A 25,114-nucleotide genomic window follows, 5' to 3' on the forward strand; every position below is an offset into this window, starting at 1 on the left:
GCTGGTGCACCGGACAGTGCACAGTGCAGTGTCCGGTGCACATCGGACTGTCCGGTGAGCCCAGACAGAGAGAATTTTGAAATTTTTCAAATTTTCTATCTAGTTTCCAACCAAACCAAATCCTAACTTATAATCACACAGAATAACACTTGTTGGGACAGGTATTGGCACCCTCATATATTTTCTCAGAATTTTCAAAATATTTTGTCATAGGCTAGATAATTTTTTAGAGAAAATAGGCAAATGTTGAGATTTGCATTTTGGTTTTGCACTAGGGGTTTTCATGAAATATTTGAGTTTTGAATACTCCCCCTAAGTGTAGTGCCTCATGCATATCTCAAGAACCAACAATTGCATAGTAAGTAAGAATTTAAGTACTAAAAGCTTAAAACTAAGACTTGTCAAGTTTGATCCGAGTTAAGCTTTTTCACTCACTTTGTTGGCGGTTATCTCAACTAGGTTAGACAAGCCCTAGATGCAATACAAGAAATTTAAATATGCAATGCAAGCTTGACAACACTATTTGACATCTTAAATAAAATTTCTGAGATCAAGTATATTTAATTCATTCCTCAACATGCAAAAGCGGGTTTTATCAAGTGGCTTAGTGAAAATATCCGCTAATTGATCTTCCGACCTCACTCCTTCTAAAATGATATCTCCTTTCGCAACATGATCTCTAAGGAAGTGATGACGGATATCAATGTGCTTGGTGCGAGAGTGTTGTATAGGATTATTGGCAATTTTAACAGCACTCTCATTGTCACACAACAAAGGTACCTTTTCTAGAACTACGCCATAGTCTAGAAGAGTTTGTTTCATATATAAAATTTGTGTGCAACAAGCACCCGCGGCAATGTATTCCGCTTCGGCGGTTGACAAGGCAACACTATTTTGCTTTTTGGATGTCCATGATACTAGTGATCTCCCAGGCAAATGGCACCCCCAGAAGTACTTTTTCTATCAATTTTGCAACCGACATAATTCAAATCGGAATAGCCAATTAGGTCAAAAGTAGCTCCTTTGGGATACCACAGACCAACGCTTGGGGTGTGCCTGAGATACCTAAGAATTCTTTTAACAGCGTGAAGATGAGCTTTCTTAGGATTAGATTGAAATCTAGCACACATGCAGACACTAAACATGATATCGGGCCTAGATGTGGTAAGATACAATAAACTACCAATCATAGAATGGTAGAGAGTTTGATTAACCAGGTTACCTCCCTCATCTAGGTCGAGATGTCCATTAGTTGGCATAGGTGTCTTGATTGGTTTGCACTTCTCCATGTTGAACCTTTTCAACAAGTCTTTGGTATACTTCTCTTGTGAGAGGAAGTTACCATCTTTCATTTGCTTGACTTGAAAGTCGAGGAAGTACGTTAGCTCACCAATCATTGACATCTCGAACTCCTTCGACATCAACTCACCAAATTCCTTGCAATGATAGTCATTTGTCGAGCCAAAGATTATGTCATCAACATATACTTGACAAATGAAAATATCACCATTATGTTTCTTTGTGAATAGAGTTGTGTCGACGGTCCCGATCTTGAAGCCCTTTTCGATGAGGAAGTCACGAAGACGCTCATACCAACCCCTTGGAGCTTGCTTTAGCCCATATAGCGCCTTCGACAACCTGTAAGCACGGTTTAGGATATCTAGGGTCTTCAAATCCAGGTGGTTGCTCAACATATACAAGTTCATTTATGAAGCCATTTAAAATGCACTTTTTACATCCATTTGATAAAGCTTTATATCATAGCATGATGCATATGCGAGTAGGATACTGATGGCTTCGAGTCGAGCAACCGGTGCAAAGGTCTCTCCAAAATCTAAGCCTTCAACTTGAGAGAATCCATTTGCAACAAGTCTTGCCTTGTTCCTTACAATCACGCCTTGATCATCTTGTTTATTTCTGAACACCCACTTTGTTTCAATGATTCTTGCATCTTGTGGGGGCTTCTCCAGGGTCCAAACTTGGTTACGGGTGAAGTTGTTAAGTTCTTCATGCATGGCGTTCACCCAGTCCGGATCCTGTAGCGCCTCATCTATACATGTAGGCTCAACACAAGAAACAAAGGAGTGATGTTCAATAAAAGAAGCATGTATATGTGATCAAGTAATAACCCCTTGTGAAGGACTCCCAATGATTTGGTTTTGAGGGTGAGCTTGAAGTAGTGATGAGTTTCTCCTGTCAACCACTTGGGAAAAAGATCCTGGAGGATCAACATCTTTGGCTTGTACCCTTGCTTGTTCATGAGAGACAAATGTATCTTCATTTGCATGTCTCTCATCTTTCTCATCATCTTGTGGTACACTTGATGAAGAAGGCATGTCAATGTTTTGCACCTCTTCTTCATCTTCTTTTGGTTTGATAGCTCCAATTGGCATGTTCTTCATGGCTTCCCTAAGTGGCTCATCACCTACATCATCAAGATTGTCAAGTGCTCCTTGGGAGCCATTAGTCTCATCAAATTCCACATCATATGTTTCTTCTACCACGCCAGTGGCATGATTGAATACTCGATATGCTTTGGACTTTAATGATTAACCCAATAGAAAACCAATATCACAACATCTTTGAAACTTTCCTAGGTGATGGCATTTCTTGTAAATGTAGCATTTGCATCCAAACACCCGGAAGAAGGAGACGTCTGGCTTTTTCCTATTTAGCAGTACATAGGGAGTCTTCGCAAGCAGCCGGTGAGGAAATAGCCTGTTTGATGCATAACATGCAGTGTTGACAGCTTCGGCCCAAAACCTCTCCGGTGTGTTATACTCATCAATCATTGTTCTTGCAAGTGTGATCAAGGTCATGTTTTTCCTTTCAACAACTCCATTTTGTTGAGGTGTATATGTTGCAGATACTTCATGCTTGATCCCAATCTCATCACAGTATTCATGAATGTTGGTGTTGTCAAATTCTTTACCATTATCACTTCTAATCTTCTTGATCTTGCAATCGAATTCATTTTGAGCTTTCTTGGCAAACTTCTTGAATATAGATGCAACTTCAGATTTATCATGGAGAAAGAACACCCAAGTGTATCTTGAGAAATCATCACTATCACCAGACAGTAGAGGTTGCCACCAGCACTTACATAATTTGTAGGTCCAAATAAATCCATATGAAGTAGTTCCAGTGGCCTTGATGTTGACATGAAAGCTTTTGTAGGATGTGTGTTAGCAACTTGCTTCCCAGCTTGACATGCACTACAAGGTTTGTCTTTTTCAAATACAACATCCTTTAATCCTCTAACCATGTCCTTCTTTAATACCTTCTTGAGTGTGGTCATCCCAACATGTGCAAGCCTCCTATGCCAAAGCCATCCAAGTGATGCTTTGGTGAAGAGGCAAGTTCTTAAGTCTGCATCTTCTGAGGTGAAATCCACCAAGTAGAGATTGTTGTATCTAAATCCTTTGAACACCATTGATTCATCATCCATTTTTGATACAATAACCTCTATTGGAGTGAATAAGCATTGAAGTCCAAGATCACAGAGTTGACCCGCTGATAAAAAGTTGAAGCTCAAAGGTGCAACCAAGAGAACATTTGAAATTGATAGATCATTTGAAATTGCCACCTTGCCAAGTCCTTGAACTTTCCCTTTTGAATTGTCCCCAAATGTGATTTTGTCTTGTCCATCAACATTCTCATCAAGTGAGGTGAACATCCGTGGGTTGCCTGTCATATGTTGTGTGCATCCACTGTCAATAACCCAATGGCTCCCACCGGTTTTGTAGTTCACCTACATCCACAGACAAATCAAGCTTGAGTTTTGAGGACCCTATATTGCATAGGACCAGTGACTCTCTCAATCAAGGACTTTGCAACCCAAATTTGTCTAGGTCTACTCTTGCTTAGTGGACCTAGGAATGTAACTTTGACCTTTCCATTTGCTACTTTTCTTAGAACATAATGAGCATTGAAAGCAAATGGTCTTGAGTGCTTAGGCAAGGGAGTTGGTGGTTTGGCTTTGCAGTTGTGGGCAAATGACCTTCTTTTCCACACTCAAAGCATTTGATAGGCTTGTGAGTCTGCTTTGGCTTGTATTGAGTAGTAGCTTTCTTTTGCACAAAAGCATTGTATCCAATACCACTCTTGTTTTTCATGACAGTGTTCATGAGCAATTCATTTTGGAGGTATTGGCCTTTGTTGAACTTTTGCACACTTGTTGCAAGATGCTCATTTTCACTCTTGAGTTTCTTGACCTCATTTTTAAGCCTTTCATTATCCACTGCAAACTCATTGTTGAAATCATTATTCTCAATGGCAACCTTTCCTCTAGTAGTTGCATCAGTCAAGTATCTCTTCAATTTTTGGTTGTCTAAAGTCAAGACTTCAACCTTTTCGGTCAATTCATCATGTAGGCTAGTTTGATCTCCTTGACTCAAATCATCACATGAGGTTGCTACATCAATCTTAACAACAGGTTAATAGCCTCATGTGTATTGCAAGATAAAAGTTTATTTTCAACAAGAAGATTATCATGATCAAATTTAATCCTAGTATAGTCTTCCTTGATTTTCACTAGTCTATCTTTCAACTCCCTATTAGCTTCATTTAACTTGTCACATTTATCCTTAGCATCTTTTAGGGAGGATGTGAGCTCATTTATAGTGGATGACATAGTTTTGTTTTCTTCTTTCATTTCATCACTAGCTTTCATAACTATGTCATATTTGGCATTCAAAGATTCATTTTCATTTTTCAACTTATCACATTTAGCTTTTGACTTCCTAATGATTTGAGTGTATTCTTTTAGCAAGTTAGCTAGTTCATCATAGGAAGGTGAAGCAAATTCCTCATCACTATCACTATCACTATCATCAGTAATATCAATATCATTTTGTACCTTCCGTTCACCTCTAGCCATGAGGAATAGGTGAGAAGTTGATGATGGCGATGGTGGTGGTGAAGAGAAGTCTCCAGCGATGGCGGCAACTTTTTCATCATTTTCTTCTTCACTTGAAGAAGATCCCCTTGATGACTCAATGTCAGTGAGCCAATCACCAACAATATATGCCTTTCCATTTTTCTTTTTGTGGAACCTCTTGTGCTTCCCATCCTTCCTCTTGAAGAATCTCTTTTCCTTTTTCTCATCATCGTTGTCATCTTCTTTCTTGCTCTTGAACTTGTTCTTCTTGGGCCTGTTACATTGATGAGCAAGATGACCAAGCTCTCCACAGTTGTAGCAATCCATCTCAGAAATGGGCTTTCTTTTGCTAGAAAAGAATTTCTTCTTTCTTGAATCAAGTTTGATGCCTTCTCTGTTGAGCTTCTTTAACATCTTGGTGGTCTTCCTCACCATCAAGGCAATGTTAGCATCAAGGTCATCATCACTTGAGGATTCTTCCTCAATTTGTACTTTAGCTTTTCCTTTTCTTTCTTGATTTGCTTTGAGAGCCAAATCCTTTCTTTTGGAAGATGACTCATCGTTGTCATTGATGTGCATGTACATCTCATGAGCATTGATCTATCCCAATATCTGTGTAGGTGTGGTAACTGAAAGATCCATTTGATGCAGCACAGTGACAATGTGTCCATATTTGTCAATTGGGAGGACACTGAGAATCTTCCTCACAACATCCGATTGTGAGATTTGAGTAAGCCCCAAGCCATTTACTTCCTCTACAAGAATATTGAGACGTGAGTACATAGCATTGGCATTTTCATTAGCAAGTATTTCAAAAGAATTTAACTTTCTCATAGCAATGTGATATCTCTCCTCACGCTCACTTCTAGTTCCTTCATGTAGAGCACAAATGTCCATCCACAAACCATGAGCATTTTTATGATTTCTAACTCTATTAAACACATCTTTGCAAAGGCCTCTAAAAAGGGTGTTTTGGCCTTAGCATTCCATTTCTCATAATTAAACTCTTCACCTACAAGATTTGTGGGATCTCTAGGTTTGGGGAATCCTTGTGTGGCGGCTTTGTAGACACCAATGTCTATAGCCTCTAAATATGCTTCCATACGAATTTTCCAATATGGAAAATCGTCACCATCAAAAATGGGAGGAGGTCCATCCCCACCGGACATCGTTACTCTAGCGGTTAAGCTAATCTAAGAGCAACAAGGCTTTGATACCAATTGAAAGGATCACAACGCCCAAGAGGGGGGTGAATTGGGCTTTTCTAAAAAATCAACACTAATTAAAACCTAACCAAGAGCCCAACTTCACCCCAACACCTAGCACTAAGAGAATAATACTAGAAATACAACAATGCTAAGACAATACTTCAAATACTTGCTAAACAAATACACAATGTAAAATGCTTCAATTAAGTGCGGAATGTAAAGCAAGGTTTAGAAGACTCCTCCAATTTTTCCCGAGGTATCGAAGAGTCGGCACTCTCCACTAGTCCTCGTTGGAGCACCCGCGCAAGGGTATCGCTCCCACTTGGTGTGACGGAACCTCCGAAGTAATTAGGCCCACCTACAGTTGTCCTTGTCCAACGGACCTCAGACAACCCTGTAGGTGCCCCTGAACCACTTGACAAGTTCGGTATCTTCTTTCTTACCTTTCCAGGAACGTTTCACCCGTCTTGCAGATATTACAGATCATCGGAGATAAAGAAATGCGGAAGCGATTACATAACTTACATTTATTTAAAGAGTAAGATCAAGTTACTTATTACAGACCAGAGTTATCCTAGGAGTGCAGAGTAATATTATTACAATACCAAGGGAGGCAAAAACTCCTCCCGATAGTTTTAAACAAAAGTTCTATATGGAGGACCAAGTCCTCCCGTGGCTTCACTCTTGTTTTTCTTCCTTGGGAACCACCTTGGAGCAGAAGCAACAAAAATTTGTCGCTTCCTCACCTAAAAACAACGGAGGGATAAACCCTGAGTATGGAATTACTCAGCAAGTCTTACCCGACTAAAGAAAAGACTCTCAAGGGTATGCTGGTTAAGGGAGTCAAGGTAAGGCTTTTCAATAATCAAAGACTTTGTTTTGCAGAAATGCTTACTAAAGTGGATCCTTAAAAATCCAGTTTTATTGATCAAGTTAAGTAAAATTTACCTGCAACTAGAGTTCTTTCTACCCTAGTTCAATCACTTGACCTACACTAGCCAATTTCTTATCAAAACCATCATCTTTAGTGGATTGCTACGTATAGGGCAGTGACCAAGTCTTCATAACCGCGAAGGTACGGCGATCCGAATCGATTATACTCAGCTGAGGATCTCCAATCACACAACATATGTAGCACTTAACCCTTGCATATGTCAACCCGCCACCGGGGTTCTTAAGACCAGATCAGGTTCACGCAAACCGAGAGCACAGATACACCACCGTCCAGCCTCTTGCCACGGAGGGTACACGCTACTCCCGCCACCGCTCCACGCCCATTTCGTGTTATCTTATTCTGGCCTTAGTCTGCCCGAGGCAAGGCTTACCCATGACGAGGCATGTGACCAGTTAAAGGGTCCTCGGTCATCAAGCCTACATCGACACGGTCCTTAATCGACTCAGACGGAGACACTACACCGAGACTCTCTTCTCGTGCAAGTCACCCGCCCGGTCTTAGCTTAATCATTTAAACCCAAATCTTGGTACCTGGCAGAGGTACATCTTTTCCGATGTTGAACCCATCATGGCCATGATGGATCCACCATCAAGTTTTATTTTTGAAAACAACCCTCCCACTTTGCCAAACATCTTTTGTAAAACAAATCCTTTTGTTTTTCTAAAGCAATATTAAGCATAGAAAAACCTTTTTGTAAAAACAGGGTTTCAAGGAAGGTAATCAAGTTCAAGGAAGGTAATGCAGGAATTGTTTAAGCATTCAACTCCTATCACCTAATGTAGCAAGCAAGTGAGAAAGATTTTAAAAACATCAAGGAAGGTGGCAAATGCACCAGGGCTTGCCTTCGTTAGTAGGTGAGTCAGGCTCGGTCCCACAGATATCGAAGTAGAAACAATTTCCGGCCTGAGAATCCGAAGGTGGTGGTGTCTTCTCTTCGGTCACTTCAATCTCTTCTTCGTTTTCTAAATATAACCATATAGGTATATATATAAGAATGAATGCCATGTAATGCTCATGAGAGTGCGAAGATAATAAAGATTTATTATCTAAGTCTTGAATACAACTTTCCTTCACGGAACTCCGAGAACTTAGGGTTTCCGGAGTCAGTAAAGGAGTTCAAAGGGCCGGGGGTAGGGTTTTGGGTTCTAGTTATCAAACATGGTCTAAATCAAACCAAATTTTACCCATGGCTTCTAAGTATTGTTTTAAGTTCATATAAAAAGTTTGGGCATTTTTGGACTTATTATCTATTTTCTAAAAATCCAGAACTAATACTTTAAACTACTTTAAATGCCTTAAAATTCCTTATTTCCTCTAAAAATCATAAAACTATTTTTATTAAATTCTAGGGAAAATAAGAAGCCTAGGAAAATTGGTTTCATAATTTTAGGAATTTTCTGTAGTTTTCTACATATTTCTAAACTTGGGCAGAAAAAGAAAAGAGAAAAGATGTAATAGTGTTGGGCCAAATCCGGTCCAGGCGGCCCAACAATGGGCAGAAGCGCGCCCGCGGCCGCCCGCGCTGGCGGCTTTGCGGAAAAGCCCTCAGGGTTTCGGCTAATCAGAAAGGGCGTCGATTACTATTTTCTGGAGTCACTAACAATTGCAAAGAAGTCCTCAAACTTCGATCTATTCTCGGTTTAAAGTCCCCGACGGCGTTTACGCCCAGCCGAGCTCCGGCGAGCGCCTGCACCGGCCGAATGGGGCAACGGCTAGGGTTCCCGAGCGGCGGACATCAAATCGGACCTAGCCCGAGCATTTCCCCTAAGTCAATTGCATGATTGGTGACCTATTTCGCTCTGCCCACGAGGACAGCGAAAGCCATGGACATTAGTTCGTGTTCCTAGTGATTGGTGGGCTCCTAGTTCAATTTGGTGGTTTGGCAAGCATCACAGGGTTATGAGAATACTCAAACAAGGGAGCAGAAGGTGTGGGCTGACCTGAATCGCGCTAGCCGCGGTGAGGCTGTTTCCACGATGGCGGAGACTGGCTTTGGGGGAAATTCGAAATTGGGACGCACTGGCGATCAACTGAGGATGATTCTTGGTGGTTGGGTTCTTGACTACCCTATGGAGCTCGCGGTGAGGTCAATTTATACGCATCGCGAGCGGTGGTCACGGATTTGGACGAGACACACGGCGGCCGGAGGAAAGGAAACTTTACCGGTGCAGTGGATTCGTGGCCTCTACCGTGGCGGTCATTCCGGTGATCAACGGAAAGGCTAGAGGGAGTCACGACGATGCAGTGGCGAGGTTGGGACACGCGGTGGACAACAGCGATGGCACGACGGCGATGAGATTCCAATCCGAGGGCGGTGAGAAAGGGGAGGGGTATCACGGCTTGCCGGGGTGGCATCCAGCTCACCAGCGGCGAGGATCTTTACTGGGTCGTGCTTATCTGATGGCCACTGCGCACGAATCACGGCGAGCAATGATCAACGGCGGCAGCATGAATCTATGCGCAGGGAGGTCACCGGCGACGAGCGAGCAGCGCTGGCGTTATGATCCTTATCAGGTCACTGTACCATGGCAAAGTTCAGACAAATGGACCTGACAGCCCAATTTGAAGCCAAGTTTTCTCTTAATTTCAAATGGCAACTCATCCAGTGACCTGCAGCAAAGTTGTAGAGCTACATACCACCTATATTTCGACTATAGTGACTGAGCTCATTTGATCACTAGATCATGGTTGAATTCACACTCAAAGCTGACTCTGTTACACTGAATATCTGAATTTCAGAATGAAACCAGCCTGACAGCCAAGCTTTGAGCTTAATTATCTCTGGATTTTTCTTAACAACTGAGCTCACACTCTTAAGCAAAGTTGTTCTCCTTAGTTTGGTCTACAACTTTGATGTGGTGACCTAGGGCAAAAACCCTAGAATTTACAAGTTGCAAGGCTCCCAAATTGAGCCAAAACTCTGAAATTCAGACTTAACATAAAACCTCAAATAGGGTCCTTTTTGCAAATGAGTCCAAAACTTAGGGTTTGGCTTGCAAATTCACATATGAGTGACCCAAATGACTTAAGATACTTATTTAACTTGGTTTTTGCACTTTAGTCCAAAAGTGGACTAATTTTGCACATAAGCCCCCAGGGTTTGGATTTAGGGTTTTCCAGGGTTTCAATTAGGGTTTCTGGTATCCCAGGGGTATAAATGTGATTCAACTTTATTCTTGGGAATATTTTATGACTATTCCCCTAAGGCTTTTAGGTTTTCACAATTTGGGTTATGTTTTACCCCTTTAATCCCTATTTAGGGTTAAGTTCCCTATTCAGGGTTCTATTTGCAAAGTGCTATAACAATACAACTTGTTTGAAATTTTTACCTAGTGAATGCACTCTAGATGTGTCAAACATATGCAATGCCAATGTTTATGATGCCATGCTCAAGTTTTAGTTACAGTAACACCAGGGGTGTTACATCCTTCCCCCCATAAATGAATCTCGTCCCGAGATTAAAAGTCCTAGGGTAAGTAATGGAAAAGGAAACGCGACATACTTTTATTTCCTTATTTCTGGTACAAGGCAGGGGTGGTTTGGGAATCACTCCTTTATTACAACAGCTATACATGCTTTACAAAATACAAGAGGCTAAAAAGCCTAGTAAATTCTTATCTAAAAAGTCTTGAGTTTCCCACGTAGCCTCATCTTCGGAATGCTTGTTCCACTGTATCTTGTAAAACTTGAGAGTTTTTCTTCGGGTAATCCTGTCCTTTTGATCCAAGACTTGAATAGGGTGCTCAGAATATGTCAAGTCCGGTTCAAGGACAACATCTGTCACTTCAACGGTTCGATCAGGAACCCGAAGACACTTCTTCAATTATGACACGTGGAACACATTATGCACAGCAGACAAAGTTTCGGGTAACTGAGGTCGGTATGCCACTGGTCCACATTGCTCAAGTATAGGGAATGGACCAATATACCGGGGTGCAAGCTTTCCTTTAATCCCGAAACGTGATACTTCTTTCATTGGTGAAACCTTTAAGTAGACATAGTCTCCCGCAAGGAAATATAAGGGCATTCGCCGTTTGTCTGCATAACTCTTCTGACGAGCTTGAGCTTTCTTCAAATTATGAATTATTTTCTGAACCTTTTCTTCAGTTTCTTTCACCATATCAGGCCTGAAAAAGTACCTTTCACCAGGTTCAGACCAATTTAGCGGAGTACGACATCGTCGTCCATATAAAGCTTCAAAGGGTGCCATCTTGATGCTTTCTTGATAGCTATTATTATATGAAAATTACGCTAACGGCAAACATTCATCCCATTTTTGTGGAAATTCCAGAACACATGCCCGCAGCATATCTTCAAGTATTTGGTTCACTCTCTCAGTCTGTCCACTGGTTTGAGGATGATAGGCCGAACTGTGGAGCAATTGTGTACCCAGGGATTTATGAAGCTCTTCCCAGAATTTGGATACGAATTGAGGTCCACGATCCGACACTATAGTCTTCGGGACACCATGCAAACTAAGAATACGGGCAATGTACAACTCCGCATAGGTAATGACGGGATATTTTAATTTGACCGGAAGGAAGTGGGCGATCTTTGTAAGTCGATCGATGATAACCCAAATGGAGTCAAAGCCTTTTGCTGTTCTGGGTAATCCCACAATAAAGTTCATACTAATATCTTCCCATTTCCATGTTGGGATTGGCAAAGATTGTAATGGACCAGCAGTCTTCATGTGTATGGCCTTGACACGTCTGCAAGTGTCACACTTAGCCACATAGCGTGCAATTTCAATTTTCATCTTCGTCCACCAGTAGTGCTGCTTTAGATCATGATACATCTTAGTGCTTCCCGGATGAATAGAATAGTGATTAAGATGTGCTTCATCTAAGATTTGATGGTGGAGTTCTTCATTCTTCGGCACCACTATGCGGTTGTTGAACCATATCACACCTTGATCGTCTTCTTTGAAACATTTGGTTGTTCCAGCCATTATCTTCTCACGTATGTGCTTCATACCCTCATCATCTTTTTGTGCGTCAATTATTCTTCGTAAGATGATTGACTCCAGCTTCAAATGATTTGAAGTCCCATGTTGAATCATTCCCAGGTTTAATTTCTCCATTTCCTGGCATAATGTAATGTCAGAAGTCCTCACTGTTAAACAATGGCAGGAAGCCTTGCGACTAAGCGCATCTGCCACTACATTTGCTTTTCCTGGGTGATAATGGATTTCTAATTCATAATCCTTGATTAGCTCGAGCCATCGCCTCTGTCTCATATTCAATTCTGACTGGGTGAAGATGTATTTCAAGCTTTTATGGTCTGTATAAATATGACAGACATTACCCAGCAAATAATGATGCCAGATCTTTAGAGCATGAACCACCGTAGCTAACTCCAGATCATGAGTAGGATAATGTTCCTCATGTCGGCGCAACTGCCTGGAAGCATATGCAATTACTCGGCCTTCTTGCATTAACACACAGCCGAGTCCACTGCCTGATGCATCACAATATACATCAAAGGGCTTGGTGATGTCCGGTTGAGCCAATACCGGAGCAGTGGTTAATAATGTCTTCAATTGTTCAAAAGCTTCATCACACTTTGAAGACCAATTGAATTTAATATCATTCTTCAACAAACTTGTGATTCGCTTCACAAGCTTAGAAAAATCTGGTATGAATCGGCCGGTAATATCCAGCCAGTCCAAGGAAACTTCGGACCTGATGAACCGTGGTCGGGGGTTTCCACTCCAAAATGTCCTTGACTTTGCTGGGATCTACCGCAATCCCCCTAGCAGATAGTACATGTCCCAGAAACTGAATTTCCTCCAGCCAAAACGCGCATTTGCTGAATTTGGCATATAACTGATGTTCTCTCAAGCGCGTTAACACGATCCGTAAGTGTTGGGCGTGCTCCTCTTCATTCTTGGAATATATTAAAATATCGTCAATGAAGACTACCACAAACTTGTCCAACTCGGGCATGAACACCGAGTTCATCAAATACGTGAAGTGGGCAGGAGCATTTGTCAATCCGAAAGACATTACCAGGTATTCAAATAATCCATACCGCGTAGTGAACGCGGTCTTTGGTATATCCTCGGGCCGAATACGGATCTGGTGATAGCCTGATCTGAGATCAATCTTGGAAAAGACCATCGCTCCAGTCAGTTGATCAAATAGAATGTCAATCCTTGGAAGAGGGTACTTGTTTTTGATGGTGACCTCATTTAAGGGTCGATAATCCACACACATTCGTAAAGTCTGATCCTTCTTTTTGACGAATATGGCTCGACAACCCCACGGCGATGAGCTTGGCCGGATAAATCCTTTCTCAAGTAGATCTTGTAACTGATTCTTCAGTTCTGCCAACTCATTAGGAGGCATTCGGTACGATCTTCTAGATACGGGAGCCGTACCGGGCTTCAACTCAATTACGAACTCTACCTCCCGTTCAGGTGGCAGTCCGGGCAAATCCTCGGGAAAGACATCGGGAAACTCGCATACCACCAGAATATCCTTGATTTCCGGTATAATGGCTTCATAAGCTCTGCCAGTAGCTTTGGTTGGAATGGGGATAGGCAAGAGAATTTCTTCCTGGTTATGACTCAACCTGATAATTCTCTGATCAGTGTTGAGAGTTGCTTTATGTCTGGCTAACCAATTTATACCCAAAATGACATCTATATCTTGGCCTTTCAGAACGATCATATTAGTAGGAAAGTCCCGTCCGGCCAAAGTTACGGGCACTTGATAGGCCACTTCTCTAGTAAATATTTGTCCCCCTGGTGAGTGAATTTTAAACCCCTCTTTTGATTCATGGCATGAGATGCAATGTTGCTCCACAAATTTCTTGCTGATGAATGTATGCGAAGCACCAGAATCAAAGAGAATAACTGCGGGATGATTGGCCACAAGAAACGTACCCATCATTACCGGCTCACCGTCTGGTGTAGTGGCCACTTGCGTATAATATATGCGTCCCGTCTTCTTAGTATTCTTGCCCGTATTATTTCCCTTGGTTTGAGATGAATTCCCAGATCCTTGCTGATTATTTGACTGGTTCTGCTTTGGATAAGGGCAATCCTTGATAAAATGCCCAGATTTCCCACAATTGAAACATCCAGTTGATGAGCTGGGTAAAGCAGGGAATCGAGTGCCTGGGGCACCCGGCTGACTTGATGCAGTAGGGGCATTATTGGGACGAATAAAGACTGGCTACTTAAAAGGGAAGGAGGGTGGACGAGAGAAAGAACGATTCTGGTTGGAAGGCCGGATGACGAACCGTTGCCTTTTCACCGGGCCCTGACTAGGCCTGTCACTTCCAAAACCCTTGGATTTTCCAGCACCTGCATACTTTGCTTCTATTGCCAGTGTTGTACTGACAGCTCTTCCATAAGTAAGATCTATGCAGGTTGCCATCTTCCTTTGCAGTCGATCATTTAAACCTCTCATAAAGCAATTCTTCTTCTTCAAATCAGTGTTCACTTGATCGATTGCATATTGTGACAAATGATTGAACTTATTGAGATACTGATTAACAGTATCCCCTCCTTGTTTCAGTTTCATAAACTCTTCTTGCTTCATGTGAAGAACACCTTCTGGTATATAGTGCTCGCGGAAGGCCACCTTGAATTCTTCTCAAGTTATCTGATGATTGGCCGGTTGAACGGCCACAAAATTACCCCACCAAGTGCTGGCAGGTCCGCGCAGTTGCTAGGCTGCGAATAAAGGTTTCTGGGTTTCTGAACATCGCAGCAGTCCAAACTTTTGCTCGATCACACAAAGCCATTCATCTGCTTCTAACGGGTCTTCGGCTTTGACAAACAGCGGGGGTCGCGTCTCTGAGAAGTCCAAGTAAGAGGTTTCACGGGGACCCTGTTGATAACCCCGCCCGCCTTGCTATTGAAACTGTTGACCCGCCATCTCTCTAAGAAAACGGGTATTATCCACGGTTGCATTTACCAAGGCGGCAATCGCCTCGGCCAGTGTGGGAGGAACAGGAGGTGGATTTGGGATAGACTCCCTCCCACTGGAAGTTCCAGCTGCATCCTGTGATCGGGTCTTGGACGGCATTTGTGGCAACAATATTTGGAAACAATATGATATGCCAAAGGAAAAACCATCCATTTTACATTACCAAAACGAGTAATGTACATACACGGATTTTTTTACAAAAGGATACATTACCTATTATACAAATACACTACCTATTATACAATAGTACAACCTGTTATACAATACACTACTTCTACTTCTACTACACCATTATTCCTGCTTCCCGTTGCTTTTGGCGGCCTCGTCGTCGGGGGTGGGAGACCATTCGTCGACCAGCCTCATGGAAGGAGGGGGTTGAAAAAGGTCTAACTCACCACCAAGTGTGTGTCCTGCAACATGCGAGGGTCCGGCTTCCGACTCAACAGGATTCGTAGGCTCACTGGGATGCAGTTGCGAATATAATACATGAACCTCTTCATGTAAGGTATTGCAATATGTCTGCAGGTCTTCAACGGCCAAGTTGAGCTTGGCTACTCGAGCTTGAGCTTTTTGCATCTTGTCCCATGCAAGCAAACGGGATTGAACAACCCAGTCGAGTGCCAAATCCCGGTCCGCGAGCTGATCTCGCAGATGGCGGATATCTCTTCTCAACTCATTTATGTGGTCGCCATCTACGACCCAGATAGCCGTCCTGTGGCGGAGTTCCGCTTGGAGCCGACTTACTTCAGCTTCGAGATCCCCTATAGGATCATTGCTTCCGCTACTACTATTATCATGCCTTGGGGCCAGCTGGTGACTCGGCACACCAATCGGTCCAGTATGTTTGCGCGTTGTTCTCCTTGTGCGCGGCGGCATTTTCTAAGGGGGAAAATTGATTAGTATGGTTCTTAGCATGATGCATGTATAATTACAGAATCAACCTTAGTTGATTCACACCTTCTATATGTTGCACTCTTACTACCTGGTCTTTAAGATAGACTCTTCAGAATACTTAGGTAAGAAGAGAAGAGAGTTTCTAGGTAAGACTTTTAGAAAATCCTTTTAAAGATGCCTCATAATATCTGCAAAGAAGGGCTTCGCTCCAATACCAGCTGTGACAGAACCTCCCAAGTAATTAGGCCCACCTACAGTTGTCCTTGTCCAACGGACCTCAGACAACCCTGTAGGTGCCCCTGAACCACTTGACAAGTTCGGTATCTTCTTTCTTACCTTTCCAGGAACGTTTCACCTGTCTTGCAGACATTACAGATCATCGGAGATAAAGAAATGTGGAAGCGATTACATAACTTACATTTATTTAAAGAGTAAGATCAAGTTACTTATTACAGACCAGAGTTATCCTAGGAGTGCAGAGTAATATTATTACAATACCAAGGGAGGCAAAAACTCCTCCCGATAGTTTTAAACAAAAGTTCTATATGGAGGACCAAGTCCTCCCGCGGCTTCACTCTTGTTTTTCTTCCTTGGGAACAACCTTGGAGCAGAAGCAACAATAATTTGTCGCTTCCTCACCTAAAAACAACGGAGGGATAAACCCTGAGTATGGAATTACTCAGCAAGTCTTACCCGACTAAAGAAAAGACTCTCAAGGGTATGCTGGTTAAGGGAGTCAAGGTAAGGCTTTTCAATAATCAAAGACTCTGTTTTGCAGAAATGCTTACTAAAGTGGATCCTTAAAAATCCAGTTTTATTGATCAAGTTAAGTAAAATTTACCTGCAACTAGAGTTCTTTCTACCCTAGTTCAATCACTTGACCTACACTAGCCAATTTCTTATCAAAACCATCATCTTTAGTGGATTGCTACGTATAGGGCAGTGACCAAGTCTTCATAACCGCGAAGGTACGACGATCCGAATCGATTATACTCAGCTGAGGATCTCCAATCACACGACATATGTAGCACTTAACCCTTGCATATGTCAACCCGCCACCGGGGTTCTTAAGACCAGATCAGGTTCACGCAAACCGAGAGCACAGATACACCACTGTCCAGCCTCTTGCCACAGAGGGTACACGCTACTCCCGCCACTGCTCCACGCCCATTTCGTGTTATTTTATTCTGGCCTTAGTCTGCCCGAGGCAAGGCTTACCCATGACGAGGCATGTGACCAGTTAAAGGGTCCTCAGTCATCAAGCCTACATCGACACGGTCCTTAATCGACTCAGACGGAGACACTACACCGAGACTCTCTTCTCGTGCAAGTCACCCGCCCGGTCTTAGCTTAATCATTTAAACCCAAATCTTGGTACCTGGCAGAGGTACATCTTTTCCGATGTTGAACCCATCATGGCCATGATGGATCCACCATCAAGTTTTATTTTTGAAAACAACCCTCCCACTTTGCCAAACATCTTTTGTAAAACAAATCCTTTTGTTTTTCTAAAGCAATACAAAGCATAGAAAAACCTTTTTGTAAAAACAGGGTTTCAAGGAAGGTAATCAAGTTCAAGGAAGGTAATGCAGGAATTGTTTAAGCATTCAACTCCTATCACCTAATGCAGCAAGCAAGTGAGAAAGATTTTAAAAACATCAAGGAAGGTGGCAAATGCACAGGGGCTTGCCTTCGTTAGTAGGTGAGTCAGGCTCGGTCCCGCAGATATCGAAGTAGAAACAATTTCCGGCCTGAGAATCCGAAGGTGGTGGTGTCTTCTCTTCGGTCACTTCAATCTCTTCTTCGTTTTCTAAATATAACCATATAGGTATATATATAAGAATGAATGCCATGTAATGCTCATGAGAGTGCGAAGATAATAAAGATTTATTATCTAAGTCTTGAATACAACTTTCCTTCACGGAACTCCGAGAACTTAGGGTTTCCGGAGTGAGTAAAGGAGTTCAAAGGGCAGGGGGTAGGGTTTTGGGTTCTAGTTATCAAACATGGTCTAAATCAAACCAAATTTTACCCATGGCTTCTAAGTATTGTTTTAAGTTCATATAAAAAGTTTGGGCATTTTTGGACTTATTATCTATTTTCTAAAAATCCAGAACTAATACTTTAAACTACTTTAAATGCCTTAAAATTCCTTATTTCCTCTAAAAATCATAAAACTATTTTTATTAAATTCTAGGGAAAATAAGAAGCCTAGGAAAATTGGTTTCACAACTTTAGGAATTTTCTGTAGTTTTCTACATATTTCTAAACTTGGGCAGAAAAAGAAAAGAGAAAAGATGTAATAGTGTTGGGCCAAATCCGGTCCAGTCGGCCCAACAATGGGCAGAAGCGCGCCCGCGCCCGCCCGCGCTGGCGGCTTTGCGAAAAAGCCATCAGGGTTTTGGCTAATCAGAAAGGGTGTCGATTACTATTTTCTGGACTCACTGACAATTGCAAAGAAGTCCTCAAACTTCGATCTATTCTCGGTTTAAAGTCCCCGACGGTGTTTACGCCCAGCCGAGCTCCGGCGAGCGCCTGCACCGGCCGAATGGGGCAATGGCTAGGGTTCCCGAGCGACGGACATCAAATCGGACCTAGCCCGAGCATTTCCCCTAACCCGAGCGCCTGCACCGGCCGAATGGGGCAATTGCATGATTGGTGACCTATTTCGCTCTGCCCACGAGGACAGCGAAAGCCATGGTCATTAGTTCGTGTTCCTAGTGATTGGTGGGCTCCTAGTTCAATTTGGTGGTTTGGCAAGCATCACAGGGTTATGAGAATACTCAAACAAGGGAGCAGAAGGTGTGGGCTGACCTGAATCGCGCTAGCCACGGTGAGGCTGTTTCCACGGTGGCGGAGACTGGCTTTGGGGGAAATTCGAAATTGGGACGCACTAGCGATCAACTGAGGATGATTCTTGGTGGTTGGGTTCTTGACTACCCTATGGAGCTCGCGGCGAGGTCAATTTATACGCATCACGAGCGGTGGTCACGAATTTGGACGAGACACACGGCGGCCGGAGGAAAGGAAACTTTACTGGTGCAGTGGATTCGTGGCCTCTACCGTGGCGGTCATTCCGGTGATCAACGGAGAGGCTAGAGGGAGTCACGGCGATGCGGTGGTGAGGTTGGGACACGCGGTGGACAACGGCGATGGCACGACGGCGATGAGATTCCAATCCGAGGGCGTTGAGAAAGGGGAGGGGTATCACGGCTGGCCAGGGTGGCATCCAGCTCACCGGCGGCAAGGATCTTTACTGAGTCGTGCTTATCTAATGGCCACTGCGCACGAATCACGGCGAGCAACGATCAACGGCGGCAGCACGAATCTATGCGCAGGGAGGTCACCGGCGACGAGCGAGCAGCGCTGGCGTTCTGATCCTTATCAGGTCACTGTACCATGGCAAAGTTCAGACAAATGGACCTGACAGCCTAATTTGAAGCCAAGTTTTCTCTTAATTTCAAATGGCAACTCATCCAGTGACCTGCAGCAAAGTTGTAGAGCTACATACCACCTATATTTTGACTATAGTGACTGAGCTCATTTGATCACTAGATCATGGTTGAATTCACACTCAAAGCTGACTCTGTTACACTGAATATCTGAATTTCAGAATGAAACCAGCCTGACAGCCAAGCTTTGAGCTTAATTATCTCTGGATTTTTCTTAACAACTGAGCTCACACTCTTAAGCAAAGTTGTTCTCCTTAGTTTGGTCTACAACTTTGATGTGGTGGCCTAGGGCAAAAACTACAAGGCTCCCAAGTTGAGCCAAAACTCTAAAATTCAGACTTAACATAAAACCTCAAATAGGGTCCTTTTTGCAAATGAGTCCAAAACTTAGGGTTTGGCTTGCAAATTCACATATGAGTGACCCAAATGACTTAAGATACTTATTTAACTTGGTTTTTGCACTTTAGTCCAAAAGTGGACTAATTTTGCACATAAGCCCCTAGGGTTTAGATTTAGGGTTTTCCAGGGTTCCAATTAGGGTTTCTGGTATCCCAGGGGTATAAATGTGATTCAACTTTATTCTTGGGAATATTTTATGACTATTCCCCTAAGGCTTTTAGGTTTTCACAATTTGGGTTATGTTTTACCCCTTTAATCCCTATTTAGGGTTAAGTTCCCTATCCAGGGTTCTATTTGCAAAGTGCTATAACAATACAACTTGTTTGAAATTTTTACCTAGTGAATGCACTCTAGATGTGTCAAACATATGCAATGCCAATGTTTATGATGCCATGCTCAAGTTTTAGTTACAGTAACACCAGGGGTGTTACATCTGGTCCTCACAAGAACCAAGTGCTCACTACGAGATGATCCTTTGCCACTCCGGCGCGGTGGATCCCTCACGACCGCTTACAAACTTGAGTCGGGTCACCAACAAGATCTCCACGGTGATCACCGAGCTCCCAACGCCACCAAGCCGTCTAGGCGATGCCAATCACCAAGAGTAACAAGCCATAGACTTTCGCTTGACCAAGAGAAGCCTAATGCAAGTGGTGTGTGCTCTAGGTGGCTCTCGCTAGCGCTAATGAGGTCCAAATGAGGGATTAAGATTCTCTAATCTCCTTACTAGGCTTTTGGTGCTTGCAATGCTCTACCAATGTGCAGGATTTAATGTTGGAAGCAAGACATTGAATATGGTGGGTGGAGGGGGTATAAATAGCCCTCACCCACCAACTAGTCGTTACCAGCACTGTTCTGCGCATGGGCGCACCGGACAGTCCGGTGCGCCACCGGTGCGCCAACGGTGCGCCACGGTGCGCCAACGGTCGACTCCAACGGCTAGTTCTGACAGCTAGCCATTGGGCTAATAGCACACCGGACAGTGAACAGTCACTGTCCGGTGCGCCACTAAAATTCCACTCGGGAACCTTGCGCTCTCGTGTTTCTGCGTGGGCAAATCCTTCCCCTGGGCCAGCCTGGCCCCACCTGGCAGAGGGCGCACCGGACAGTCCGGTGCACACCGGGCAGTCTGGTGCCCCAAAGTCAGAAACTCTATTTTCTATTTTCTGCTGTTTTTAAATCGGTTTTCGTTCTAACTTGTGAGTATGTTCTAGAGTGTCACCTAGCATTATATATGAGTGTGAATATGCACCAACACTACACTAGAACTCTCTTGGTCAAACTACTCATCGACAACCCCTCTTTATAGTACGGCTAAAACAAAATAAAAGACCTAACTAAATCACGAGTGTCCGCAACTCCTTGACACTCGGACTACGTAGACCTTCACTTTGTGTTTCGTCGTTTTAGCCGTCGTTTCGAGTTCTTATCTCCGGGATTGTTTTCACCGTTGTAGTACTTCTACCTGTAATGTGACCTAACTTACCATTTGTCTCTGCAAAACACACGTTAGTCACATATAACATTACGTTGTCATTAATCACTAAAACCAACCAGGGGCCTAGATGCTTTCAGGTCTTTTCCTCTTTAAGTCGGTGCAGTCCTTCGTCTCAAGACATGTCATTATACCGAAGCTCCCTGGATTGTAGCTTCGGCTTATACCTTCGTGCTGTGTTAGTTCGTATATCACGCTGTCGAAGGTGTTTTTGCTTGGACGACATTCGGCGAAGAAGATGGCCCCCAACACTAGATATGTCATATCTCACTGTTACTCCCTGGGCTCTGTATTTTTATGGATTGGTTTGCAACGAAGGGCAAGGAATTGGCATCGTGCTTGTTTCACCAAGTAACGCCACCTTCGACTTCTCTAGCCGATTAAAAACGTATTGCACTAATAATCAAGCCGAATATGATGCCCTTTTATTCAGTTTGGAACTTCTAAATTGTATGGGAGTAAAGCATGTGGGGGCATTTGGTGATTCTCAGCTGGTTGTCCAGCACATATAAGAAGAGTATCAATGTTTAGATGGTACTCTAAATATTTACCTTGAGAAATGCTAGGACATAATCCATTCTTTTGACGAATTCAACATTCGGCATATATCTAGGGTTGAGAATTGCATAGCTAACAATTTGGCATAAGATGCATCAGGTTATCGGATAAAATGAGAGAAGTTTCACAATACAAAAAATCTAATAACCGGTGTCGCGCCAGATCCCCAAGTCATGGACCGTCCGGGTATGGGGTCTGGACCGTCTGACGGTGCCAGGAATGTTTTCCTAATTGATTCAGCCAATAACGCAGCCGATGCAATTGATTGGAGAGCACCTATAATTAATTACAACGCCGATACAACTTGGGGTCAAACACACCAAAACTTCTGCCCTATTGTCAGGCGGCCCAACGGAGCAGCCCACTGCCTTGGCCCTAGGGTGTCTAAGCTTCACCAGATCTTCGTCCGCCACATGCCTTCGCGTACGGCAGCAAGACATCTTGACACCCCTCACAATGTCTGCGAAGGGGGTGTTCCACGTAGGAGGCCTTCGATCTCGAGGCATCTTGTTCACCTCACATCGGCCTGCGCTTGGTTGGCATGATGCGGGGCATTGCTCTGAGCCCCCTTGGAGGGGTCTTTGATTGGTTGTCATCGATCTCAAGACAGCGAAGTCTTTGTTGCGCCTGTTCTTTTTCAGACACGGTTAGTTCTAGTTCTAAATGCGCGGTCAACGAAAGGTCGATCAAGGTCTGATTCGGCCTCGGAGCAGGGGCACCACGGATGAGCTAGGGAGAAAGAAAAAGAAACATTCTTTAGCTCCATTTTTTAAAAAAAAATAACAAGACACATGACCAAACATGTTTTCAGAAAGAAAGAGAGAAAGATACATGAAAAAACCCCGTCAAAAAGAACCGCCATCCGAATTCACAAACGGTACGCATCCTAATAACATAATTACTCACGGAGAACTCTATCTAACACCCCGTTTCGCTGCTTGCCGGTAGCAGCCAGCGAGGCCATGGCGAGCTCGAACTGCTCGAGGGTGGTGAGACTGGAGAGCGAGAACAGCTCCCTGGCCCCCTCCCGGCCCCTTATTAGGCTCGACAGGTTGGTGGAGCCGTCCAGGCCGATGTGCGCCACGTGCTGCACGTCTGTTGGAAGCCCGATCTCGATGCTTGTGTCCATGTCGTCGTCCTCGTCGTCGCTATCGTCGTCGTCCTTGTATATCTCGAAGATGTGGGAGAGGCTCTTGAAGCTCTTGAACAGCTTCCTGATCCCCGCAAGGAAGTCCCGCTCCCGCCTCGCTGCCTGCTGCTGCTGGTCCTGCTCCTGCTCCTGGTCGGCGTTCTCCGCGTCCCCGACCACTCCCGCTACCTCGCCTGTCAATAATTAGCCGATGCTACAGGTCTTCATATAGATCCAAAATTTTGTTGATAGGAGGAAGATACATGATGCGTGATCCATGCATTGTGCAAGATAAGGGCATGCATACGTGCTTACTTGGAGCTGGAGCAATATGGCATGTTGCAGACTGTGTGTGATGAGGAGGCTCCTTGTTGGCTTGTTGCTGTTCACTGATCGGTGTCATGCTTGCTGACGGCGGGGCAGGAGCTAGTGTTGCGATTGTGAGTAGTGCCTGAGTTTGGTCGTCGCTCAGAGTCAGTGTTATGTAGCGAGAGGGGGAAGGGAAGGCAAAGGGAGAGGTGTGGTGGAGTGCAAGGGAAGGCAGTCAAAGAATGGAGGTGGTTATGGTGGTTATACGGATGGATGGATGAATGGAGGTAGCTGCGGCCATGAGTTGGTTATCACTGGTGCAGATCTTGCCGTCTTTGCAAGCCTACCTCTCTGCTCGGTGCCCAGTACGCCGGCCGCAGGGTTAACAACACCAAAATCTGTGTTGTTGTTAACCCAAATCTGTGTTGGCGCCGTCTGTCGCGTGAATTTTGCCATACCTCCAACGCCAATACACACAAGTTAGTATACAGTATGGTTGTGTACTTGTGTGTGTGTGTATGGCAGATCCGCTTTCTCAAGGTGCATGCATCACGCATCGGAATTCGCGGGGTGCCGCCATTGATGTTTTTGCTCCCCGATATGGGCCACACTGACCTTCATCATAACACTCGTTCTTCCATCAACAGTATTAGGTCAAGCCATTTGGTTTCCTATAGAAAGATCTCAGGCGGTACACTAGCTAGCCAGAGAGGATGATATGACAATTTTGTTTCCAGGGAAATAAGTTACAATTATGGCTTGATTGTCTTGGCAGCTAAGCCAAGCTTAGGCTTTTGGGCCACAGCCTGTGACATGTATCAGCCTGTGACTGTGTGATGCTTATGTAGCGACGACGGCGCCTCTTTCTTTTCATTCTAGTATTTTTTTTTTCCTTTTGTCTTATTTTTATTTAGTGTCCTTTTGATAGTGCTCTCCTCGGCTCCTGCCCTGGCTCCTACACAGTAGCGGGAAGAGAGAAAAGGAATTTCTACTAAGTCTCCAAGGGACTATGTTTTTTACTCTCTATCTGACCTCCTTATACAACAACAACAAAGCCTTTTTGTTCCAAGCACGTTGGGGTAAGCTAGAGATGAAACCTCATATAAAAACCTCAAAGCTCAACTCCCAAGGAAAAGAAAAGGGAGACAAAGGCAAAGGAGAACCGAAAAACGACAAAACAGGAAAACACATAAAAGAGATAAAACCCACAAGAACCAGCAAGATCTAAAGGGCACAAGAAAAGGTCAAACGATTAAGAAAGAAAAGCGAAACTACAAATCAGGGTTCTGACACGTGAATTGCACACTTCCACCCTTTCCTATCCACGGCGAGCTCTTTATCAATATTCCACTCCTTCAGGTCCCTCTTCACAGCCTCTGTCCACGTCAAGGTTAGTCGACCTCTACCTCTCTTCACATTCTCGGGACGCCTAATTATTCCGATATGCACTGGTGCCTCTTCAGGTCTTCGTTGGATATGTCCAAACCATCTCAAACGATGTTGCATAAGCTTCTCCTCAATTAGCGTCACTCCTACTCTCTCTGGTATATCATCATTCCGGACTCGATCTCTCCTTGTGTGGCCACATATCCAGCACAACATACGCATCTCTGCCACACTTAGTTGTTGGACATGTCGTATTTTAGTGGGCCAACATTCTGCTCCATACAACATAGCTGGCCGGATTGTTGTCCTGTAGAATTTGCCTTTTAGTTTGTGTGGCACCCGGGGGTCGCATAAGACACCCGCAGCTTGCCGCCACTTCAACCATCCAGCTTTAATTCTATGACTGACATCCTCATCAATGTCTCCCTTCTTCTGAAGCATTGATCCTAAGTAACGAAAAGTGTCTTTCTTGGGTACCACTTGCCCATCAAGACTAACATCGCCATCCTC

At 43.8% G+C, this 25,114-nt stretch overlaps 1 protein-coding gene across 1 annotated transcript; it reads right to left on the minus strand.

The window, feature by feature from the left end:
* Positions 1 to 22,516: 22,516 nt before the first annotated feature.
* LOC103652930 (uncharacterized) lies at positions 22,517 to 23,382 on the minus strand. The gene is made up of 2 exons (XM_008679919.2): positions 23,225 to 23,382; positions 22,517 to 23,103 (listed from the first exon to the last, which is right to left on the minus strand). The coding sequence occupies exons 1-2, from the start codon at positions 23,310 to 23,312 to the stop codon at positions 22,679 to 22,681; spliced, it is 513 nt and encodes a 170-aa protein (XP_008678141.1). The 5' UTR covers positions 23,313 to 23,382; the 3' UTR covers positions 22,517 to 22,678.
* Between the last annotated feature and the right edge of the window lie 1,732 nt (positions 23,383 to 25,114).

Source organism: Zea mays, chromosome 4 (assembly GCF_902167145.1).
Source record: "Zea mays cultivar B73 chromosome 4, Zm-B73-REFERENCE-NAM-5.0, whole genome shotgun sequence".
Taxonomy (NCBI): domain Eukaryota; kingdom Viridiplantae; phylum Streptophyta; class Magnoliopsida; order Poales; family Poaceae; genus Zea; species Zea mays.

Excerpts from the sequence above, each read along its gene's own strand:
- LOC103652930 (XM_008679919.2), bottom strand. The coding sequence starts at position 23,312 with ATGACACCGATCAGTGAACAGCAACAAGCCAACAAGGAGCCTCCTCAT. Across the intron at positions 23,104-23,224 it reads CCATATTGCTCCAGCTCCAA|GCGAGGTAGCGGGAGTGGTC; the intron begins GTAAGCACGTAT and ends AATTATTGACAG.